Raw genomic sequence first — 20,453 nt, 5'->3', positions numbered from 1 at the left:
CAGCTGGCTTTTCTCGATGATACACACAGGATAACACGTTCCTGTTACACAAGGTCATGTAATCAGGTCATGTTGTTATTGCATCAAAGACTTTCAGTGGCTCCCCATCCCTCTGTCCCTACCATGAATAGAGTTCAAATTCCTTAGGGGAGAGACTAAGAATTCAAAACTTGAAATTCTCAAAGCCTAGATCTGGAATGGGAGGCAAGAAGCCCCATGTTAACCTCAAGTCTAAGTCATCTCCTTCAACCTAGTTTACCTAAAACTATGCATTTAGAGGGTTAACAATACTTAGTCAGGTTAAGTAAGTGGATACTTACTTCCCAGTTGGTTAATGAACTCTGTGGATCAGAACCCCAAAAGTAAGGAAGGTTGAAATGTTCAACCTTCAACCGTCTAACCAAACTTAAGAGAGAAAGTTATTCATTTGGAAGTATTTTCATTGCAAGACTATTTACCTTCTTGAAATCTTATTTCAAACAAATTCATAGTTCTTTTTGAGGACAGAAATACTAAGTACAATCGGCCTTCCATATTCTCAGGTTTTGCATCTGTGGATTTAATCAAATGTGGATTGAAAATATTCCTTTTAAAAAGGATGGGACAGGCATGGTACCTCATGCCTGTAATCCCAGCACTTTGGGAGGCCAACGCAGGTTGGTCACCTGGGGTCAGGACTTTGAGACCAGCCTGGCCAACATGGTGAAACCCCATCTCTACTAAAAAATACAAAAATCAGCTGCGTGGTGTGGCAGGCACCTGTAACCCCAGTTACTTAGGAGGCTGAGGCAGGAGAATCACTTGAACCCGTGAGGCAGAGGTTTCAGTGAGCCGAGATCATACCACTGCACTCCAGCCTGGGCGACAGAGCAAGACTCTGTTTCAAAAAGAAAAAAAGGATGGTTGCATCTATACTGAATACGTACAGACATTTTTTCCTTGTCATTATTCCCTAAACAACAGTATAACAAACTATTTACATAGCATTTACATTATATTAGATATTATCAGTAATCTAGAAATGACTGAAAATATACAGGAGGATGTGCATAAATTATATGCAAATACCATACCATTTTATACAAGGGACTTGAGCAGCATGGATTTGGGTATCCTTGGGGAATCCTGGAACCAATCCGTGACACTTTCTGATGCTGTGAGGTGCAACTGTATTATTTGCTGTGAATTTGCAATTACCAGTGACTAAGGTGCCCAAATGAAAAGTTTGTTTAAGCATATGGAAACGAAATTACAAATGTAAAAATACTTCTTTTTACTTTGTAAATGCATATGCTGTCATCTGATGAGTTTTTGATAAAGTGTTAAATCCAAGACTGAAAATTAATCCATGTCCCATGTAATTTACAACTTGAAAGTTACTTGAACTTGGGAAATGTCTTAACTAAGTTTATTCTTTTCTAATAATGTTTTACTTCTTCCTATATTCACATATTTTCTCTGAACAGTTTCAATTTATTGAGATTTTGATGTCACATTGCTGGAATTTATAAGTATACTATTTAGAAAACAGACATTTTTTATTTTATAGTTACAAATGACTAAAGTAATATAGCATTCCACTTTTATATCATTTTATAGCATATGAGTAATTTTTTAAAATATTTTCTTTTTCAGTTTAGACTATAGAACATGTCTTTAACAGAAGAAAAAGTCTGGACATAATTAGATTAATCTCATATATTGAATTTTTTTGCAAGTATGAATATTACTGTATTAGTCTGTTTTCACACTGTTCATAAAGACATACCCAAGACTGGGTAATTTATAAGGAACGAGGTTTAATTGATTCACAGTTCCACATGGCTGGGGAAGCCTCACAATCATGGCTGAAGGTGAATAAGGAGCAAAGTCATGTCTTACATGGTGGCAGGCAAAATTGCTTATGCAGGGGGAACTCCCATTTATAAAACCATCAGATCTCATGAGACTTGCTCACTACCACAAGAACAGTATGGGGAACCACCCCCATGATTCAATTATCTCTACCTGGCCCTGCCCTTGATACGTGGGGATTATTACAATTCAAGGTGAGATTTGGGTGGGGACACAGCCAAACCATATCAACTACATAAATGCAGCCAATAAATGGCAATAAATCTTCTATTTGTTTAAAATGTATCAATACAACAGTAAATTACTTTAAAAAAATAAACTTATTTTAGATAATTTTAGATTTCCAAAAAAGATTCAAAGGAATTACAGAATATTCTCTCATACACTTTGGTTTCTACTAATGCTAATATCTTTTTTTTTAGACAAGGTCTTGCTCTGTTGCCTAGGCTGGAGTGCAGTGGGAGATCACAGCTCCCTGCAGCCTTAACCTCCTGGGCTCAAGTGATCCTCCCACCTTATCCTCCCAAGAAGCTGGGACCACAGGTACACACCACCATGCCCAGCTAATTTTTTATTTTTTTGTAGAGACAGGGTCTCACTATGTTGCCCAGGCTGCTCTTGAACATCTAGGCTCAAGTGATCCTCCCACCTCGGCCTCCCAAAGTGCTGGGATTACAGGCATGAGTCACTGTACCCAGCCAACGTTAACATCTTATATTACCATAGACCATTTACTGAAACTACGAAACCAACATATTTGATACATTATTATTTAATGAACTCAAGACTTCATTCAGATTTCATCAGTTTTTCTCCTAATGTTCCTGTTCTATTCCAGGATGCAGTCTAGGGTACACACTGCACTTAGCTAAATTACTTTCAAAAGCGATAATTTCTTAAAATTCTACAGAATAAAAAAGAAGCACTTTCTTACCTGCTTTACGCCAAAATTTCATGTGTTTAATTCCAGCTGTAATTAATTTATCAGGCACATAGGGGTTCATCTTTACAACAAAAATCTTATCTTTACTTCCTCTGAAATAAACATCAAAATGTTTTAGCTCTAAAGATTCATCATTCCTGTACTAATCTCTTGCCTAATCCATATCCTATCTCGATTACTCTATTTACTGAATATTTTTCTCCCACTTATCTCTCAGATGTGGTCTGTGTATTTGTGTATTTGTTCTTTTGTCATCATTTTAATATGGTAATTCTGCTCAAGAGAATCTCAAAAGACAGATATGGTCAAAACTGAACTTCTTTCAGACAGTATCTACAATACTTACTACAGTACTGTGCATAGGGATGCTATTTGTGGCACAAATGGGTTAAAGGCAATTTTAAAACAATACTTTGTTATAGCTTAAGATAGCCTTTCCAACTACAAAGTTCCTCTTAAACTATTGTTAATTTGGGCATTATCTATATATTCCATAAAAAGCATTTATCTATATATTTAAAGTGCTTTAACACTGCTTTAATAAAGAGGAGGTTAAAATCTCTGACACTGTTGACTAGTTCCTCCTTTAAAGCATTGTTAATATTACTGTAAAAAAATACATGCTCACTATAGAAAACTTAGAAAATGAAGAAAAATATAAGAAAATAAAAACCTATAACTTCTTTGTGATATATATGCATATGTATCTTTTTTCACTTTTTTTTTTTTTTTTGAGACGGAGTCTCGCTCTGTCGCCCAGGCTGGAGTGCAGTGGCGCGATCTCGGCTCACTGCAAGCTCCGCCTCCCGGGTTCCCGCCATTCTCCTGCCTCAGCCTCCTGAGTAGCTGGGACTACAGGCGCCCACAACCGCGCCCGGCTAATTTTTTGTATTTTTAGTAGAGACGGGGTTTCACCGTAGTCTCGATCTCCTGACCTTGTGATCCGCCCGCCTCGGCCTCCCAAAGTGCTGGGATTACAGGCTTGAGCCACCGCGCCCGGCCTTTTTCACTTTAATATATAATGTGAGCATTTGATCATGCTCTCCAACAGCTCTATCATACAGTAGAACACACTCTACCTGTACATGGAGATTTCAGATAGTTATATCCAATGCCATATTATAGTTATATTTAAAAGTGGGTTCACAAAGGATAAATCTACAAAGAAATTCTGAAATCATTTACTATGATTATATTATTTATTCAATGGTAACAAACATGGAAGCAATAAAAAGTTACATATTTGCTTGATTTCAAAATTGTTTTAATTTAAAAATTTTTAAGTCCAAAGTAATTCTAGTATTTTGCAAATGTGATATCAAGTTTTTTTCCTACCTTGCTATTGAAAGTTTCTCTCCTTTCTTCCAGTCCCACAGCACAATAGTATGGCTATCATCTATGCCAACTGATGCCAAACGTTTCCCATCCGCTGTGGAAAATTAATGAGAGAGATAAACTGACTATTAACATTCAGAAGAGAGAAAACATTCAGTATATATTCTAGACCCACATCCTATATTTAAAATTTGATAAAAATAATGTTAAATGCTAGGCATGCATGCAGCTATAAAAAGAACCAGAATTTATAAGGGAGGGAGAATAAAACTTTCTCAAATCCTCTAAATGTATCTGTTCTCATTGCACCTGACCTCCTTTTCCTTATCTATCCATCAGGTTGGGATGGGAGGAGGGAGATAAGAAAAATGGAAAAAAGAGATTTAAAAAATAGAAGGACAGGGAAAACTAACAAAGGGATGAAGAAAATATTTATTTTAATTAAATTCACCATAAGAAATCTACTGTAATATAAGAACTTAGAGTAAGTATGAAAAGTTAATCAAATGAAAAACATGTAAGTTACAACAACATACTACCACTAATATAACTCCTTTTAGTAAAGGTCAATCATATCAAGCAATACATAATGAACATATTAGACAAATCATTGAGACAAATGATCAGTGAATATCCTATGGGTGTGCATGTTTATAGACTGTAAAGGCTCAGACCACAAGAAAATATTTTCCACTTTACCACACTTTGCAAGGCTCAATTAGTTCCTCATTGCTCCAGTGGTATTTTTCTTGGTGACTCACTTGGTTCGCAATTCGTTTTCTAGTTTCTGTTAGCAAATCTTTGAATATGTATATATATTTCCCTCTGAACTCTACTATGGATAATTTATCACTTCAGTCAGAGCAGCAAAAGCATTAATTCACTGTTTCTTAATATAGAATTCTCTATTAATAGTATTTCCTCCCTCTTCCCAATTCACACCCTACCTTTCACTGTAGACCTATCTGCAGTTGTCAAACTTTTAAATAAACAGAAAAGCGCTAATATGATCTGAAATTATTTTTACAAGACAGCTTAAAATTGTCACTGTATAAATATGTCTAAAATAAGTATTTCAGTTCTCAACTCTTTCTTTGCTAGCCTTTTACCCTAAACATTTTCAAAGTTTACTCTAGCTATAAAACAGTGAGATCAGTGCTTGCCCAATGTGGGAGATACAAGCTACTTGTGGTAACTGAGATGAATTTAGGTTGTTACGTAGATAAACATTTTTATGTTACTAGAAACATGCAAATTTTAATAGGTATTAAAACTATACTCATTAAGTTATAATTATAAACTAGCTAGCAAATCCACACTTTCATAGTGTTTGATAAGGACAACAGTATACACATTTGATAAAAACTGTGAATGTCACAGCTGAAGGACAAGCTTAGGTAACAATAAGTTAGATTAAAACGCTATGTGTTGCCTCTGCATTTTGTTCATTCTTACTGAGATAGCAAACAGCCTTACCTGAGAAATCAACAGCACTAATACCACATTGGTGGTGGCCCTTTAATATGGACAATGGTTTAATGGTCTCTGTATCCCATATATGTATTGAGGGATCTCTACCAACCTAAAATAGAAAGAATTATAGACGTTATTATATACAATTAATATCCATATCTATTAAAAGGAAATGAGAGATTTTTACAGCTTGACTTATTTACCACAGAAATTTATTAAATAAAAATTTAAAGCAGACTATACATGTTACTGATATTTTTTTCTTACACTTGTTCAAAAGCTAATGAAGCTGGCCGGGCGCGGTGGCTCACGCCTGTAATCCCAGCACTTTGGGAGGCCAAGGCGGGCGGATCACAAGGTCAGGAGATCGAGACCACGGTGAAACCCCGTCTCTACTAAAAATACAAAAAATTAGCCGGGCGCGGTTGTGGGCGCCTGTAGTCCCAGCTACTCGGGAGGCTGAGGCAGGAGAATGGCGTGAACCCGAGAGGCGGAGCTTGCAGTGAGCCGAGATCGCGCCACTGCACTCCAGCCTGGGCGACAGAGCGAGACTCCGTCTCAAAAAAACAAAAAAAACAAAAAAAAACAAAAGCTAATGAAGCTAAGTTCAGTGTTTCTAGGAATGATGTAACTAGAACTATGTGACTTTTATCATCTGTTTCATCAATAAAGATAATAAATGCTTACTGAACATCTATTGTTTCTATGCTAAATACAATGAGCAATAAGACATTCAGGTAACTTTTGCAAACTCCTGGGAAAACAGGACATTATCAATTAAAGACAAACACCTCTTAATAGATGCTTAATGAACATGAAAAGGCTGTGGAGAAAGAGTCCATGGAAGAGAAGGTACTGGAGGTGGGCCTTCAGAAAGTACAGAACTTGAATATAAAGAATTCTAGACTAAAATAATGGGGTAAATAAATATTCAGAGGGGGTTAAAGTACCAAGCATGTCAGCAGACCTGAAAAGGTAATTTTACTGCAGCACTCTGTCACTTATTTTTTAACTTGGTTTATGATGTTCATTAATGCACAGGTAAACTATCAATTCTTAATTATTCCTCTAGACTCAAGTAGTCACTTTCTTTAACCATAAGTATAAAGAGATAACTTTGTATATAGAGACAACTCCTGAAATAATTAATAGAACTATCAATTATAGTTAATTTAGAGATTGATTTTATTCATTTATTTATTTTTATTTTTCTGAGACGGAATTTCACTCTTGTTGCCCAGGATGGAGTGCAATGGCGCGATCTCGGCTCACCGCAACCTCCACCTCCTGTGTTCAGGCAATTCTCTTATCTCAGCCTCCCGAGTAGCTGGGATTACAGGCATGCGCCACCACACCGGCTAATTTTTTGTATTTTTAGTAGAGACAGGGTTTCTCTATGTTGGTCAGGCTGGTCTCGAACTCCTGACCTCAGGTGATCTGCCCGCCTCGGCCTCCCAAAGTGCTCGGATTACAGGTGTGAACTACCGGCACCCGGCCGAGATTGATTTTATAAAAAGATACAACAAATAACACTGCAATCAGCCAATATTTCACTAAGTTATTCAGCCAAACATTACCAGTAACTTTTTAGAAAACTTTTAACATGTTTTATGGGTGCATAGTAGTAAAAGTAACTTTTAAGTTTTCTTTTTATATAAAAACTTCTACAGAATTTGATGCTTTTGATGGTTTTACTGTACTACTCTCTTCTGGTTCTCTGGTTTCCTTGATCCCCACCCCCACCCTTATTTTTTATTTATTTATTTTTTTTGAGACAGCGTTTCACTCCTGTTGCCCTGCTGGAGTGAAATGGCATGATGTTGGCTCACTGCAACCTCTGCCTCCCAGGCTCAAGTGATCCTCCTGTCTCAACCTCCCAAGTAGCAGGGACTACAGGCATGTGCCACCATGCCCGGCTAATTTTTGTATTTTTTGTAAAGATGGGGTTTCACTATGTGCCCAGGCTGGCCTTGAACTCCTGGGCTCAAGGGATCTGCCGCCTCGATTTTCGAAATTGCTAGGATTAGAGGCCGTGAGCCACAGCGCCCAGCTTCCTTGACTCCCACTAGTGAGTTTCCTTCTCAATTTCCTCACCTGTTACTTAAATACAAACCTCTCCCAAGGTGGTCTTTAATTCTCCAGTCTTCTCATTCTTCATTTTTGCCCTGAGATATCTCATTTCTATACTTTCAGTGGTTAAACAATAAATATCTCCCCAAGTCCTTCTCTCGAACAGTTACTTTTCCTCTGAATTCAAGACTTACATTTTCAATAGTCTAGTGGACATCTCACCTGGAAATTATGATGATGACTAACATTCACTGAGAAGTGATTTTTTTTTTTTTTTTTTTTTTTTTTTTTGAGACGGAGTCATGCTCTGTCGCCCAGGCTGGAGTGCAGTGGCCGGATCTCAGCTCACTGCAAGCTCTGCCTCCCGGGTTCACGCCATTCTCCTGCCTCAGCCTCCCAAGTAGCTGGGACTACAGGCGCCCGCCACTTCGCCCGGCTAGTTCGACTTTCCAGGTAAGTTTCTTTCACATTCTTTCATTTCCACTTAAGATTACAGTTCCTGACAAGGGGTTATTCTTTGTATTTAATTCTCCGAAAGGCAAAAACTCTCTAGATTTTTCATCTAAATTGCTTTTTTAAAAATTGTTTTATTTGGGAAAAGTGCTTCTTACAAAAGGGAAGCCGCAAAATACAGAGACCTCTGCAACAATTATTATTTTTTTTTTCTTAAAGTGAAAGAATGGGTGAGATCCAAGGAATCAAAGCAGTAGATGGACAAACCTGGAGCATCCCTGAGTTATTTTCAGGAAACAGAGCATCAAAACACAAAGGTAAAATTTCCAATCAAGGAATTCTTCCAACAACTTAACTTTATCTCGTCTCGATTCCCAAACCCTCCCCTTTGGTGGAAAAGTATGACTTATTACTGCAAACCCATTACTCCACTACAATAAACACCTTAGAACAGAGTTTTTAATCACACCTGTCTACCTGAAAACTCAGAAGTGGAATGAAGCAAATACCCACAAAAACAAACACAAAAACCTGACAAGAAAATGCCCCAAATGAGGACAAAGGTTTCTCAGAAAGTGCCTGCACTGGAAAGGCTAGATCGTAAAACATTAAATACAACTGTGCATCCAAGACCCAGTTTGTGTTAATATATGGGATAACCAGGTAGTTTTAACCTCCACCTACCCTCCTGATTAGTTCCTCCACTAATGTCCATAATGTATTCTAAGATTTGAACACTGTGGGTTATGTATAGTTCTTCAAATAATCTGGGCTTTTTTTTTTTTTCTCTACTTTTACTTTTTACACATGCTATAATACACTTAGAATGCTTTTTCCCAACTTCCCCTCTGCCAAGTAAACAACTCAGCTCAAATATCATCATCTCTACGAGGGTTTCTTCGATTCTACTGGACACAATTAATCATTAGTTCTTCATTACATTGCTACAAGACATTGTACATCTTTCTACATTTAAAAACAGGGTGATTTTGCCTTCCAAGGGACATCTGGGCACTGTCAGGAGATATTTTGGGTTGCCACAACTCAGAGAAGTGGGTGTTACTGACACTAACGGGTTGAGACCAGGGATGCTGCTAAATATCCTACAATGCATAGGTCAGCCTCCCACAACAAATAATTACCTGCCCCAAAACATCAATAGTGCTAAGGTATTGTCATAAATATAGATGAGACAAGCTTCTCTGATCTATACTTAGGACACTGTATCACAACTCAGAATATGAGTTTCCACCATGGCAAGAAGTTGTCTTATTTATCTTTATATTTCTAGCACATTTCTTGCTACACAGAATGTGCTTAATGTTTCTGAGTGAATGAAAGAAAGGAATAAGGAAAGGGAAAGGAAGGAGAGAAAGAGCAAGTAAAGAGAGGCACAAAGAAAGGAAGAAGAGGCCGGGCGCGGTGGCTCAAGCCTGTAATCCCAGCACTTTGGGAGGCCGAGACGGGCGGATCACAAGGTCAGGAGATCGAGACCATCCTGGCTGACACGGTGAAACCCCGTCTCTACTAAAAAATACAAAAACTTAGCCGGGCGAGGTGGCGGGCGCCTGTAGTCCCAGCTACTCGGGAGGCTGAGGCAGAAGAATGGCGTAAACCCGGGAGGCGGAGCTTGCAGTGAGCTGAGATCCGGCCACTGCACTCTAGCCTGGGCGACACAGCGAGACTCCGTCTCAAAAAAAAAAAAAAAAAAAAAAAAGAAAGGAAGAAGAATGGCAGAAAGAAAAAAGGGAGGAGTTTTCTCTCCTTTCAAGAAAGCTATATAGGAAGATGCAAGTTGACCCCTTTTACACATATCCTAGCTAAAAGGTATATTTACACAGTGTTTAAAGCCAGACAAACTGAAGGCTTTAGGCTTTACTACCTATTAGCTGATTGATCTTAAGCAAATTATTTAATTTCTCCAAACCTAAACCTCATCATTTGTAGACTGAAGGAAATAATTTTACTCTCACAAGGTTGAGGTGAGAATAAATATACATCAATAAACTAGTAAAATACTTACATAGAGTAAGAATCTATAAACTTCATTTCTTCCCTTCCTTCTCTAAGAAATCCATATAGAGAGGTATCAGTTAATATTTTCCCAGGGTTTTTTATTTCAATATTTGTGCTTTCTACTTTGGTAAACCTGAATAGATTACTATCCTGGTTGTAAAATAAAGAGACATCGTCCTTTGGTTTGTCACAGGACATTTGTTAAATTATTTACTGTTTTAGGTAACTCAACCTAAAAAAACCAGATTTCTAGTCTTTATTTTTTCTTTAATTTTACTCACTAATTTAAAAAATTAATATCATGACAGAAAAAAGAAGCCAGAGCTATGAGTTCCAAATTTAAATTAAAATAATTCGAATTAAAACAATAAAAACTTTAAAACTGTAGGAAAAAAGTTTGGGGTAAATTTTATTTATAATCTGAAAATAAAACCCATTCTAAAGAATTCTTTACTCTTCATTTCCTAGAACACAAAAGAGATATATGATTAATTTATTTAAACTCAAACAAAGGTGTAGCTTATCTGGTTCACTGTCAGTCTTTCAAACCTACCTGGCCTGTTGCCACGTAGTCTTTCAAAGGATGAATAGTTAGGCAGAGAATATCATCATCATGACCCAGATAAAAACGCTGTGTGTTCTGCTGTCGATTATAAATGACACCCACTGCTGCCACATGGTACACAATTTCACCAATTTGAGTATAAAACAGATTACTTCGACAGTCATAACCTCTGTAACTAATACAGAAAACAAATCATATGTAATTAATTTTGGTCTTTTATCTGATCAATACAGACTATACGGGGGAGAAGTAGGTACCCTTTGAGTGAATCATTCAATTTCCAGTTTTACAGGATACTAAACAATTTTTTTTTTAAAGAGATGGGGTCTTGCTCTGTCACTCAGTCTGAAGTGCAATGGTGTGATCACAGTTCCCTGCAACCTTGACCACCCAGGCTCAAACCTCAGCCCTGCAAGTAGCTGGGACTACTGCTGCGTGCCACTGTGCCTGGCTAATTTTTGTATTTTTTGTAGAGATGGGGTTTTGCCATGTTGCCCAGGCTGGTCTCGAACTCCTCAGCTCCACCCACCCTGGCCTCCCAAAGTGCTGGGATTACAGGTGTAAGCCACCATGCCCAGCCTGAACAATTAAAAAATACCACCATCCCTGATCCAATAAACTTTTATGAACTGCTCGGACTGCAAATAGCTAAATCTAAGGTATAATAGTGAGTGAAAAAAACAAGGTAGACAATAGTTTGTATAGTATACTACTATTTACGTAAGTATAATATTAAAATTGTATACTATAAAATAAAACAATTGCTTTTTATAAGTAAAAGGCATAGAAAAGAATATATATTTGTAATTGTTGTATAAGTATTTCTGAAACTAAGTAATAGTGACTATCTGCAGAGAGGGGAAATGATGGCTGGGAGGGCAGAGGGGGAGAAAGATTTTCAAACTGTACCCTTTTATACACCTTAATATAACATATATTCCAAAAATAAGTTTAAACAACAATTTAAAAATATTATATTCATCCAAGACAAAGTAGCCAAATCTTAAATGGTCAAAATAAGTCCATTTATAGCAACCTTGCTTTGCACTTCAAAGAAACCCAATTCATAAAATATAACAGCATAAAAACTACTGACCATTTTAACACTGGAGAAAAAATACTTTTACTTAATAAATCCTTTTTAAAATTCTTGATAAGTATTATCAGTCAGGTAAGAAAATGAATGCTGGGTGAAAGGTAGAAAAGAGTCAGATTGGAAAATCTATTTCTGCCAAGCTGAAATGTGAGACCTGTCTTGACGGATGTTCTAAGAGAATTCAGAACCTGTATTTTGGTGAAATTAAAATATTTAGGCAAAAATGCTCATGCAAGAAGTTACAATATCATTCCAAATTAGACATATTAAGGGGAGATGATTATCTCTTACATTTTACTTAATTGTTTAAAGAGGTCCATTTCCATAAATATGAAACTTTCATAAGATTTTTTTTAATTTAATAAACACTTACATAGCACTTATTATGTGCCACATAATGTTGTAAATCACCACTAGTATTGCCTTATTCACTCCTCATCAGAACCTTGTAAGGTAGGTACTTGATACGATTCAGATATTTGTCCTGTCCAAATCTCATGTTGAACTGTCATCCCCAGTGTGGGATACTGGGAAGTGTCCTGGTGGGAAGTGTTTGGGTCATGGGGGCAGATCCCTCATGAATGGCTTTATGCCATCCCTTTGGTGATAAGTGAGTTATCTCCTGATTTGTTCAAACAAGATCTGATTACTTAAAGAGTCCAGCAACCCCCTTCCCTTTCGATCCCTTTTTTCTTGCTCTCTCTTTCACTACGTAACACACCTGCTCCCCCTTTGCCTTCTACCATGAGTAAAAGCTTCTTGAGGCTTCACCAGAAACTGAGCAGAGGCTGCTGCCCTGCTTGTACAGCCTGCAGAACACTGAGCCAAATAAACCTCTTTTCTTTATAAATTATCCAGCTTCAGGTATTCCTTTATAGCAACGTGAAATGGACTAACACAGTACTATTATCTCCATTTCACAGACACAAAAAAAGAAGCTGAGAGGTTAAGTGACTTGTTTAAAGTGACTTGTTTAAAGTTACATGCCCAGTTGTCCCAACAGTGTCCTTTATAATCATTTCAAAATCCAGATATTTTAAAAAATATCTTTCAATTTGGTTTTGTCTAATGTCTCCTTATGATTAGATTCAGGTGATGTGTTTTCCCCATGGGCAATGTTGTATACTTTCAGATATGTCATTTCAGGGGATACAGTCAGTTCTATCATTAGAGATGTTAAGCTAGTAAGTGTGAACCAAAATTCAAACATATAAATGAAAGATAGTTGTTTTATACCCGTGAACAAAGTGTAATCGAATACTATTTCCTGGAGCCCGCTCTCTTCTTTTAGAAGTAGCACTTTTTTGTTTCTCTTTGCATTGTTCTTTAAGCTGAGGTAGATCTTCTTTGTAAACCTTTAAAAAATGTACATAAGTAGAAATATTCTTAGAATATATATTAATAAAGGTTTTCATATACTCTCTTTTTTTTTTTTTTTTGAGACAGAGTCTCGCTCTGCTGCCCAGGCTGGAGTGCAGTGGCGTGATCTTGGCTCACTGCAAGCTCCGCCTCCCGGGTTCACGCCATTCTCCTGCCTCAGCCTCCCGAGTAGCTGGGACTACAGGCGCCCGCCACCTCGCCCGGCTAGTTTTTTTGTATTTTTTAGTAGAGACGGGGTTTCACCGTGTCAGCCAGGATGGTCTCGATCTCCTGACCTCGTGATCCGCCTGTCTCGGCCTCCCAAAGTGCTGGGATTACAGGCTTGAGCCACCGCGCCCGGCCTCATATACTCTCAATATAACTTTCAGACATTGTCTGAAAACAACCTTTAATAATAGTCTTAAATGAAAAGATAATTCATGAAATTTACTCCCTCGGAAAGAACAAACAAATTCACATTTTCTATATATCACACTGACAAACAGATATTTAGTGTTCCAGGAAATTTTTATACTTCACAAAAGAATACTTTTAAGGGAATAAATGTGAGTATACTATGACAAAATCCTATAGGCAAATAGAAGGCAAGCATACTTAATATACCAACCATTTAATATAAAAAAAATTTTACACAAGTGTACTCTAACACTGACAGTGGGAAAACTAATATAATCATACATTGATTGGGAAATTAAAGACACAAAAGATAACAACAGATGACTAACGGGGAGCAAGATAAAGAAGAAATTGGACTTTTCAGAGAAAAACTGTGTGATATAGAAAATTACCTGTCGACGGTAGGTGAGCTGTGTCTCTTGTTCAATTTCAGAATCCAGCTCTGGAACATCAGACAGATCTGAATCTGATTCATCACTATGAGAGTCAGCCAGACTTTCTGTAATTTTTAAAAATGAAATGTTACTTGTTTAAAGAAGATTCATTATCAAAACAGCACTGGAAAATTAATGATTAAGAGCTACGTCAGTTGACATGGAGACAAGCCATAAAACAATCAAATGAAATTACCTATTCAAGTGACACAGATGTCAGTAAACTGTACTACAGATTATCTTCCTCTCCACTCACTGCAAACTCAATAGCTCCTTTAAATCCCTTCACTGGCTCCCCAATGACCGCTACATCAAATTTAAATGTCTGTGCAAATATAAGTGAATATAACCTATAATTAACATGAAAAATAGCTAAAAATACTATATGCAACAGATGAATTGACATTAGATAATTTTGGTCAATAAAAGCATTTACAAAATCTAGATACCCATCTCCCAGAGGATATATTCAATGTTTGTTTTGCTATTAATATAACTGTTTCTTCACTCATTATTTGATAGATTAAAATGCAATCAAAATTATTGTATTCCACACTCTATGACATCTAACTGTAAACATATAGAACTAATATTTTAACTTGAAATTTCTACTAATAACAAACTATACTGTTAGCTTATGAGGCTAGATTATACTTTAACATAAAATTGTTATTTGGGGGTTACTGAAGAATTATTTGACAGGAAAATTGCTTATGTAATGTATACTACTCACCTTGGGGTGCTATGTGAAGAGCATCTTTCAGTTTTCTTTCAGGAATAAATTTCCACTGAAAGACAGAGTGATCTGCTCCACCAATAGAAATAACCCACTGATAATCATGTGACCATCTGACATTAGTTACGTGAGCTGAATGGCCAATATATTTTCTAAACTTGGCTCCTATAATAAAAATATATCTTTAAATTGATAAACGAATGCTAAACAAAATACCATTTTGAACAATTTTTATACATGAACCACTGTATCATCCTTCTATTAACTGAATTATGAACAAATGGGAAATAAGCTGACTCAAAAATTGAACAAATGAATGAATCTGTATCAAGGAATGTAAATATCTCCTCTGCTGATTCACAAGGAACCACAAAGGCTGTGAGGCATTATCTTACCACTTTGAGAAAAACCTGGGAATCAACTGTTTTTATACTGAAACATTTGAATGTTTTGGCCAGAGGCCTTTGGGCTTAAGTGAAATTCAAAGAACTAATTAACTCAACCTTACCCCCATTATTCTCAACCGAAGCAGCCACAGGATCCTTTTAAGACTTAAGTCATCAACAAAATAGTAGCAAACTGAATTCAGCAACATATAACAAGGATTAAACAACATAATCAGATGAGATTTATGCCAGGAATGCAAGTTTGGTTCAACATTAAAAAGCCAATCAATGTAATACATCATATTAATCAAAGTCAAATATGCCCAGTTGTTCCAACGATGTCCTTTAAAATCATTTTTAAAATCCAGATATTTTAAAAAATATCTTTCAATTTGGGTTTTGTCTAACGCCTCCTCATGATTAGATTCAGGTGGTATGTTTTGGGTATGGGCAATGTTACATCCTTTTGGATATGTCATTTCAGGGGATATGGTCAGTTCTATCATTAGAGATGTTAAGCTGTATCATTTGGCTAAGGTGGTATACACCCAATTTCTCCAATAATAAAGGAATCATTTAACTTTGTGGTTCATTTTCTTAAAAATCTCTGTGGCAACAGGGATATATTTTATTTATTTATTTATTTATTTATTTATTTATGGCAGAGACAGGGTTTTGCTATGTTGCCCAGGCTGGTCTCCAGTTCCTGGGCTCAAGCAATCCTCCCGCCTTAGCCTCCCAAAGTGTTGGGATTACAGGCATGAGCCACTATATCTTACAGGAATATATTTTTAGAATATATTCTCTATCTCCTCCTCCTGGTATGTGGCATTATATACATATTCTTGTTAAAGTACACAGGATACAATGATGCTTAGCTTCATTTTGATATTGTTTTGAACATTTTATATTAAGTTATAGAAGACTTGTACATCAGGATGCCAAAGCCCCATCAACAAAATTCTGGAGAAAAACTTTCATCTTGGTCATTAAGATAACTATCATAATTAATACATAAAATAGAATCAAAACTCATCTAAAGTTATAATTTACTGCTGCTTAATAGTAATACTGTTATTTTAGGAATAAATTTTTTATGTAGTTTAATATAAGTCACTAATTTAACTTCCCATATTTCAACCCAGCAAATCCTATAAGGTAAGGGCTCTTATATAGGAATGCGTTACTTGCCTATCGAGAGAGCTTTGACTACTACTACTACTTTTGATGCAACCCTCAAGCACTCTTAGACATCAGAGAGTCTTAAAAGGTAAAGCCAGAAATTCGAACAAATAAAATTCCAAGTTCTAAGATCTACTAATTTGTTATGTCAGGGCAAATTAAAGAGTTAAAGCATCTACTCTGACTACACCGAGTGATAAAGAGAGGTACAAATAATCCTGTAAGTCCCTTCCCAACTTTAAGACCCTCTTGGATAAACCAAGGCAACTAAACAAGAAAGTTGTAAAATAAGTCTAAGGGAAACCAGTTATTTTTAGTCAATGGGACTGTATTAATAATTTTAAATAACCAGTTTAATTTTTAATAATTTGTTCTGATAAATGGGTATCTTAAAAGTGAACCTAGATATCATATCTTTCATGAAGTGACCTTGACTCACCAAGACCAAGTTACATGCTTCCAGAATTCTCTGTGATTACTCTTTGTGATTATACTTATATAACACTGAAATGTAATAGACTATTTACTTGTTCACTCCTCCATTAAAACTATAAGGTCTTTGAAGAGAACGGTGGTGTCTTGTTTAATGTATATCCCTGGTGCCTGGTATATAGCAAACACTCATTAGATATTCAAAGAAAGAGAAAAAGAACGGAAAAGGAAAGATTACATTTCTTTTTGCTCTGCTTGGACATTTGAGTTGGAATGCTAGATTGTAATGGAGGAAAGAGTAGTGAAGGAAACTGAGGGCATGAACATGATTCCAACTCCTATAATGCACAGAAGAGGGCAAAAGTTTGATGTAGCTTAAAGAATATCAGAATTGAAATCAAAAGACTAGTGCTTGAGCATCAGTTTGACCATTTAATAGCACAGAAGTGTGAGCATTCCACCAAACCTCTTTTGGACTCCATTTCCTCATTTTAAAACGTAAATTGGATTATATGCTCACAAGGTGCCTTTTGATTATGAAAACTATGATAAAAATGATTCAATAATAAGAATAGTTAAGGCCTAAACAGTATATCATTAATTAGGACGAATATCTCAGAGAAAAAACTTATCAAGACAAGCTATAATGATCATAGAAGCTTCCTAATTTAAAAGAAGATGAAAATTCTTGGTAAGGATAAAGAAATATACTAAAATATTTGTGTTTCAATGACTCTATTTCTTTCCTAATGTGTTTTAATATGTATTTTCACACAAGGGTAATATGAACTAAATATTTTCAATATATTGTAGCAATATGACAAAAGACTTTTTCCATTTAACTATGTTTTAATGATATTAAACTTCTAGATATGGGAATATATAAATATATGAAAATATCTTTCTGACCCTAGTAAAAGCAACAATTTCTTAATACACAAAACTATACTACCTATAAGAAAAGAAAGAGAAACAGACTTAACTACACTGAAATTAAGAACTGGCCAAGAAAACACATCAAGAAAACAAAAAGGCAAGTCACAAACTGGGAAAAGATAATTGCAAACTATAAAAATTACAAAGCATTTGTATTATAAGAGTATATAAAGTAATTCTTACAGATCAATAAAAGAAATAACCCAATAGAAACACAGGAAAGAGATATGAACCCATGTTTCACAGAGAAGAAAACACAGAAGACCAAAACATATTTTAAAAGATGGCTAACCTCATTTGTAGTCAAACAAATGGAAATTAAGACCTCAATGTGACATCATTTACACTAACTGGATTTGCAAAAGTTAGAAAGAATAGCAATATCAAGTGCTGAATCAACAGGCTTTGTAAAATTGTATAACCACTTTGGAAAATAATTTGGTATTTTCTTATAACGTTCACATTCTGCATGACCCAGAAATTTCACTCCTAGTTATTTCACTACTTTAAGAAACCTGCATTTAATATCAAAAGATGAGAAATGACCCAAATGTCCAATGACAGGCAAATAAATGCATAAATTGCAGCATAAACTTACAACGCAATATTTTGCAGCAGTGAAAAAAGGGCATTAAAGCTACATGCAACAAATGGAAAGCAGCACTGAATAAGTCCCTGTTATAAATTTGTTGTTGTTGTTGTTGTAAGATATTTGGTTTTTCCTATGAATTTCCTGGAATCTAAATGATATTTTCTCCAAATATAAATTTTCATTTGCCAACAAGAAGTGCAGAGAGGGTCTTGGTCATTATTAACAGTGATGGAGGTGATGGGCTAATGTAACCCTGCCCTCACCTTTCCATTCTCCCTGACCTGCTCACCATCCACCACAGCCCCTATGCTGCTGCCTAGAAAGAGTCCTGAATTCTTTCAGAGAGATTATGGTCAGGAGCAGGTGAAACTAGAGAAAAAGAGGATGATAATGAAGAAAAAAATACGAAGGGGGTGGAATGCTTTGGGCTGAAATTAGAGTGCAGAAAATGTAGGGTATATGTGGTTCATACGATAATTCTCTCTTTGCGCTAACTTCATATATTTTTTGTTTCAATTACAATGATTCTATAACATAAACTAATTCTATTATTTAAAATCCACATTTTGTAAATGCTGCACTTCTAAGAAGTCACCTAATGAATATGACCTGAGTGGATATGTAAAATACATTAATACATCAGCTACATTTTTCTAACCTTAACTTGGACTAGCAATGCAACTTAATAATTACTCTAAAAGAAAGAGAATATTTCTAGTAATACTGCTAACTTCAAGGTATGTAATTATGTGAATTCAATACATACATAATCTTTTTTGGCCCGAGTGGTCTGCAAAACATAAAATCTTAAAATACTTATATTAATCCATTAAAAATGCAGTAGTCATATTCTGTCTTTCCCACTTCCCTAGCTACAATCTCAAGCTGATTCACAAGTGCCTAGAAATAAAAATCATCCTTACTAGAAAATAAATTACCAACAAAAAATCTAACAAAAGGGAAACAAAAAAGAGGAGCAATTTATACTTATGTCCTTGAAGGAGTGAATAATCTCTCAAAACAAGACTAATTTTCTTAGGCTTTGGTAAAATATTCGCACAGCAGTTCAAAGAACTACTACACATTTTATAAATGAAATAAAATTACTGTGCAATAATACCAACTTCTCTCTTGCAAATGATAAAAACAATCAATAAATCCTATTCACTTGACTAAGAAAACTCAGAAGATTAAAGTATTTTTGTTTTTGCATAGAGGGCAGTACGTGAAACAATTAAGTAGGAGCAACGTCTAAGAGTAAGATCATCATGACTCTTACTGAATCTCACACTTTATAACCAAGCAAGTACCATCTTAAAATTTGTTGTGCCTGGTGACTCTCACGTCCTGGCTATGTGGTGGGACTCAGAAAGAGGGTACTTTAACTGTTAGAGATTTAACCAGCCTTTTGATATGGTTTGGCTCTGTGTCCCACCCAAATCTCATCTCGAATTTAATCCCCATGTGTTGAAGGAGGAACCTGGTGGGAGGTGACTGAATCATGGCGGCAGTTCCCCCATGCTGTTCTCGTGACAGTGAGTGAGTTCTCATGAGATCTGATGGTTTAAAAGTGTTCAGCAGTTCCCCCATTGTTCCTACTCTCTCCCCTACTGCCATGTAAGACGTGCCTTGCTTTCCCTTCACCTTCTGCCATGACTGTAAGTTTCCTGAGGCCTCCCAAGCCATGAGGAACTGTGAGTCAATTAAACCTCATTTTTAAAAAAATAAATTACCCAGTCTCAGGAAGTTCTTTATAGCAGTGTGAAAACAGACTAACACACCTTTGTTAACATACTTAGTGAAATATCTTCACATGCACCTAGGAAGCTGACATCTCACAGGCAGGAATCAACAACATGGCAAGCTGGCAAGATCTTAAACTCATCACTTTACCTTAGAGGCAAAACGGAAACACCAGCCTGGGCTTCTGGAAAAATTAAGCCCTTAAGTTTGACATCAGTTGATTATATATTTTAATCGAACTACTTTAGCTGTTTCCAAAAATCACCTTTACTAAGCCACATTTTTAATGTTTGCCCAACGACTTGTATCAACAAGCCAGGTGAAAAATCACTACTGCATCTGCTACAGGCGTTGATGCTCTAGGAATACACATTCACTACACCTAATATAAAGTCCCATACCACAGGAAAGTTCCTCAAAAATTTTCCAAA

General features: G+C 36.1%; 1 protein-coding gene across 19 annotated transcripts in view; it reads right to left on the bottom strand.

Annotated features, from left to right (window-relative positions):
- LOC105467670 (EMAP like 5) overlaps window positions 1–20,453 on the bottom strand; it is a 220,783-nt gene that overhangs the window by 89,691 nt on the left and 110,639 nt on the right. For all 19 annotated transcript variants that reach the window (XR_011625648.1, XR_011625649.1, XR_011625650.1 and 16 more), the window contains 7 exons: window positions 14,749–14,916; window positions 13,974–14,080; window positions 13,042–13,160; window positions 10,698–10,884; window positions 5,609–5,714; window positions 4,133–4,226; window positions 2,789–2,889 (listed from right to left, as the gene is read on the bottom strand). Coding sequence is in view for 16 of the 19 variants with exons in the window: in XM_071099741.1 (XP_070955842.1) it covers window positions 2,789–2,889; window positions 4,133–4,226; window positions 5,609–5,714; window positions 10,698–10,884; window positions 13,042–13,160; window positions 13,974–14,080; window positions 14,749–14,916 (882 nt within the window). In the remaining 3 variants the exon portion in view is untranslated. The remainder of the gene's footprint in view (window positions 1–2,788; window positions 2,890–4,132; window positions 4,227–5,608; window positions 5,715–10,697; window positions 10,885–13,041; window positions 13,161–13,973; window positions 14,081–14,748; window positions 14,917–20,453) is intronic.

Source organism: Macaca nemestrina, chromosome 7, assembly GCF_043159975.1.
Source record: "Macaca nemestrina isolate mMacNem1 chromosome 7, mMacNem.hap1, whole genome shotgun sequence".
Taxonomy (NCBI): domain Eukaryota; kingdom Metazoa; phylum Chordata; class Mammalia; order Primates; family Cercopithecidae; genus Macaca; species Macaca nemestrina.
Note: the sequence above shows the minus strand (reverse complement) of the source record. Positions and strands in the feature narration are given on the sequence as shown.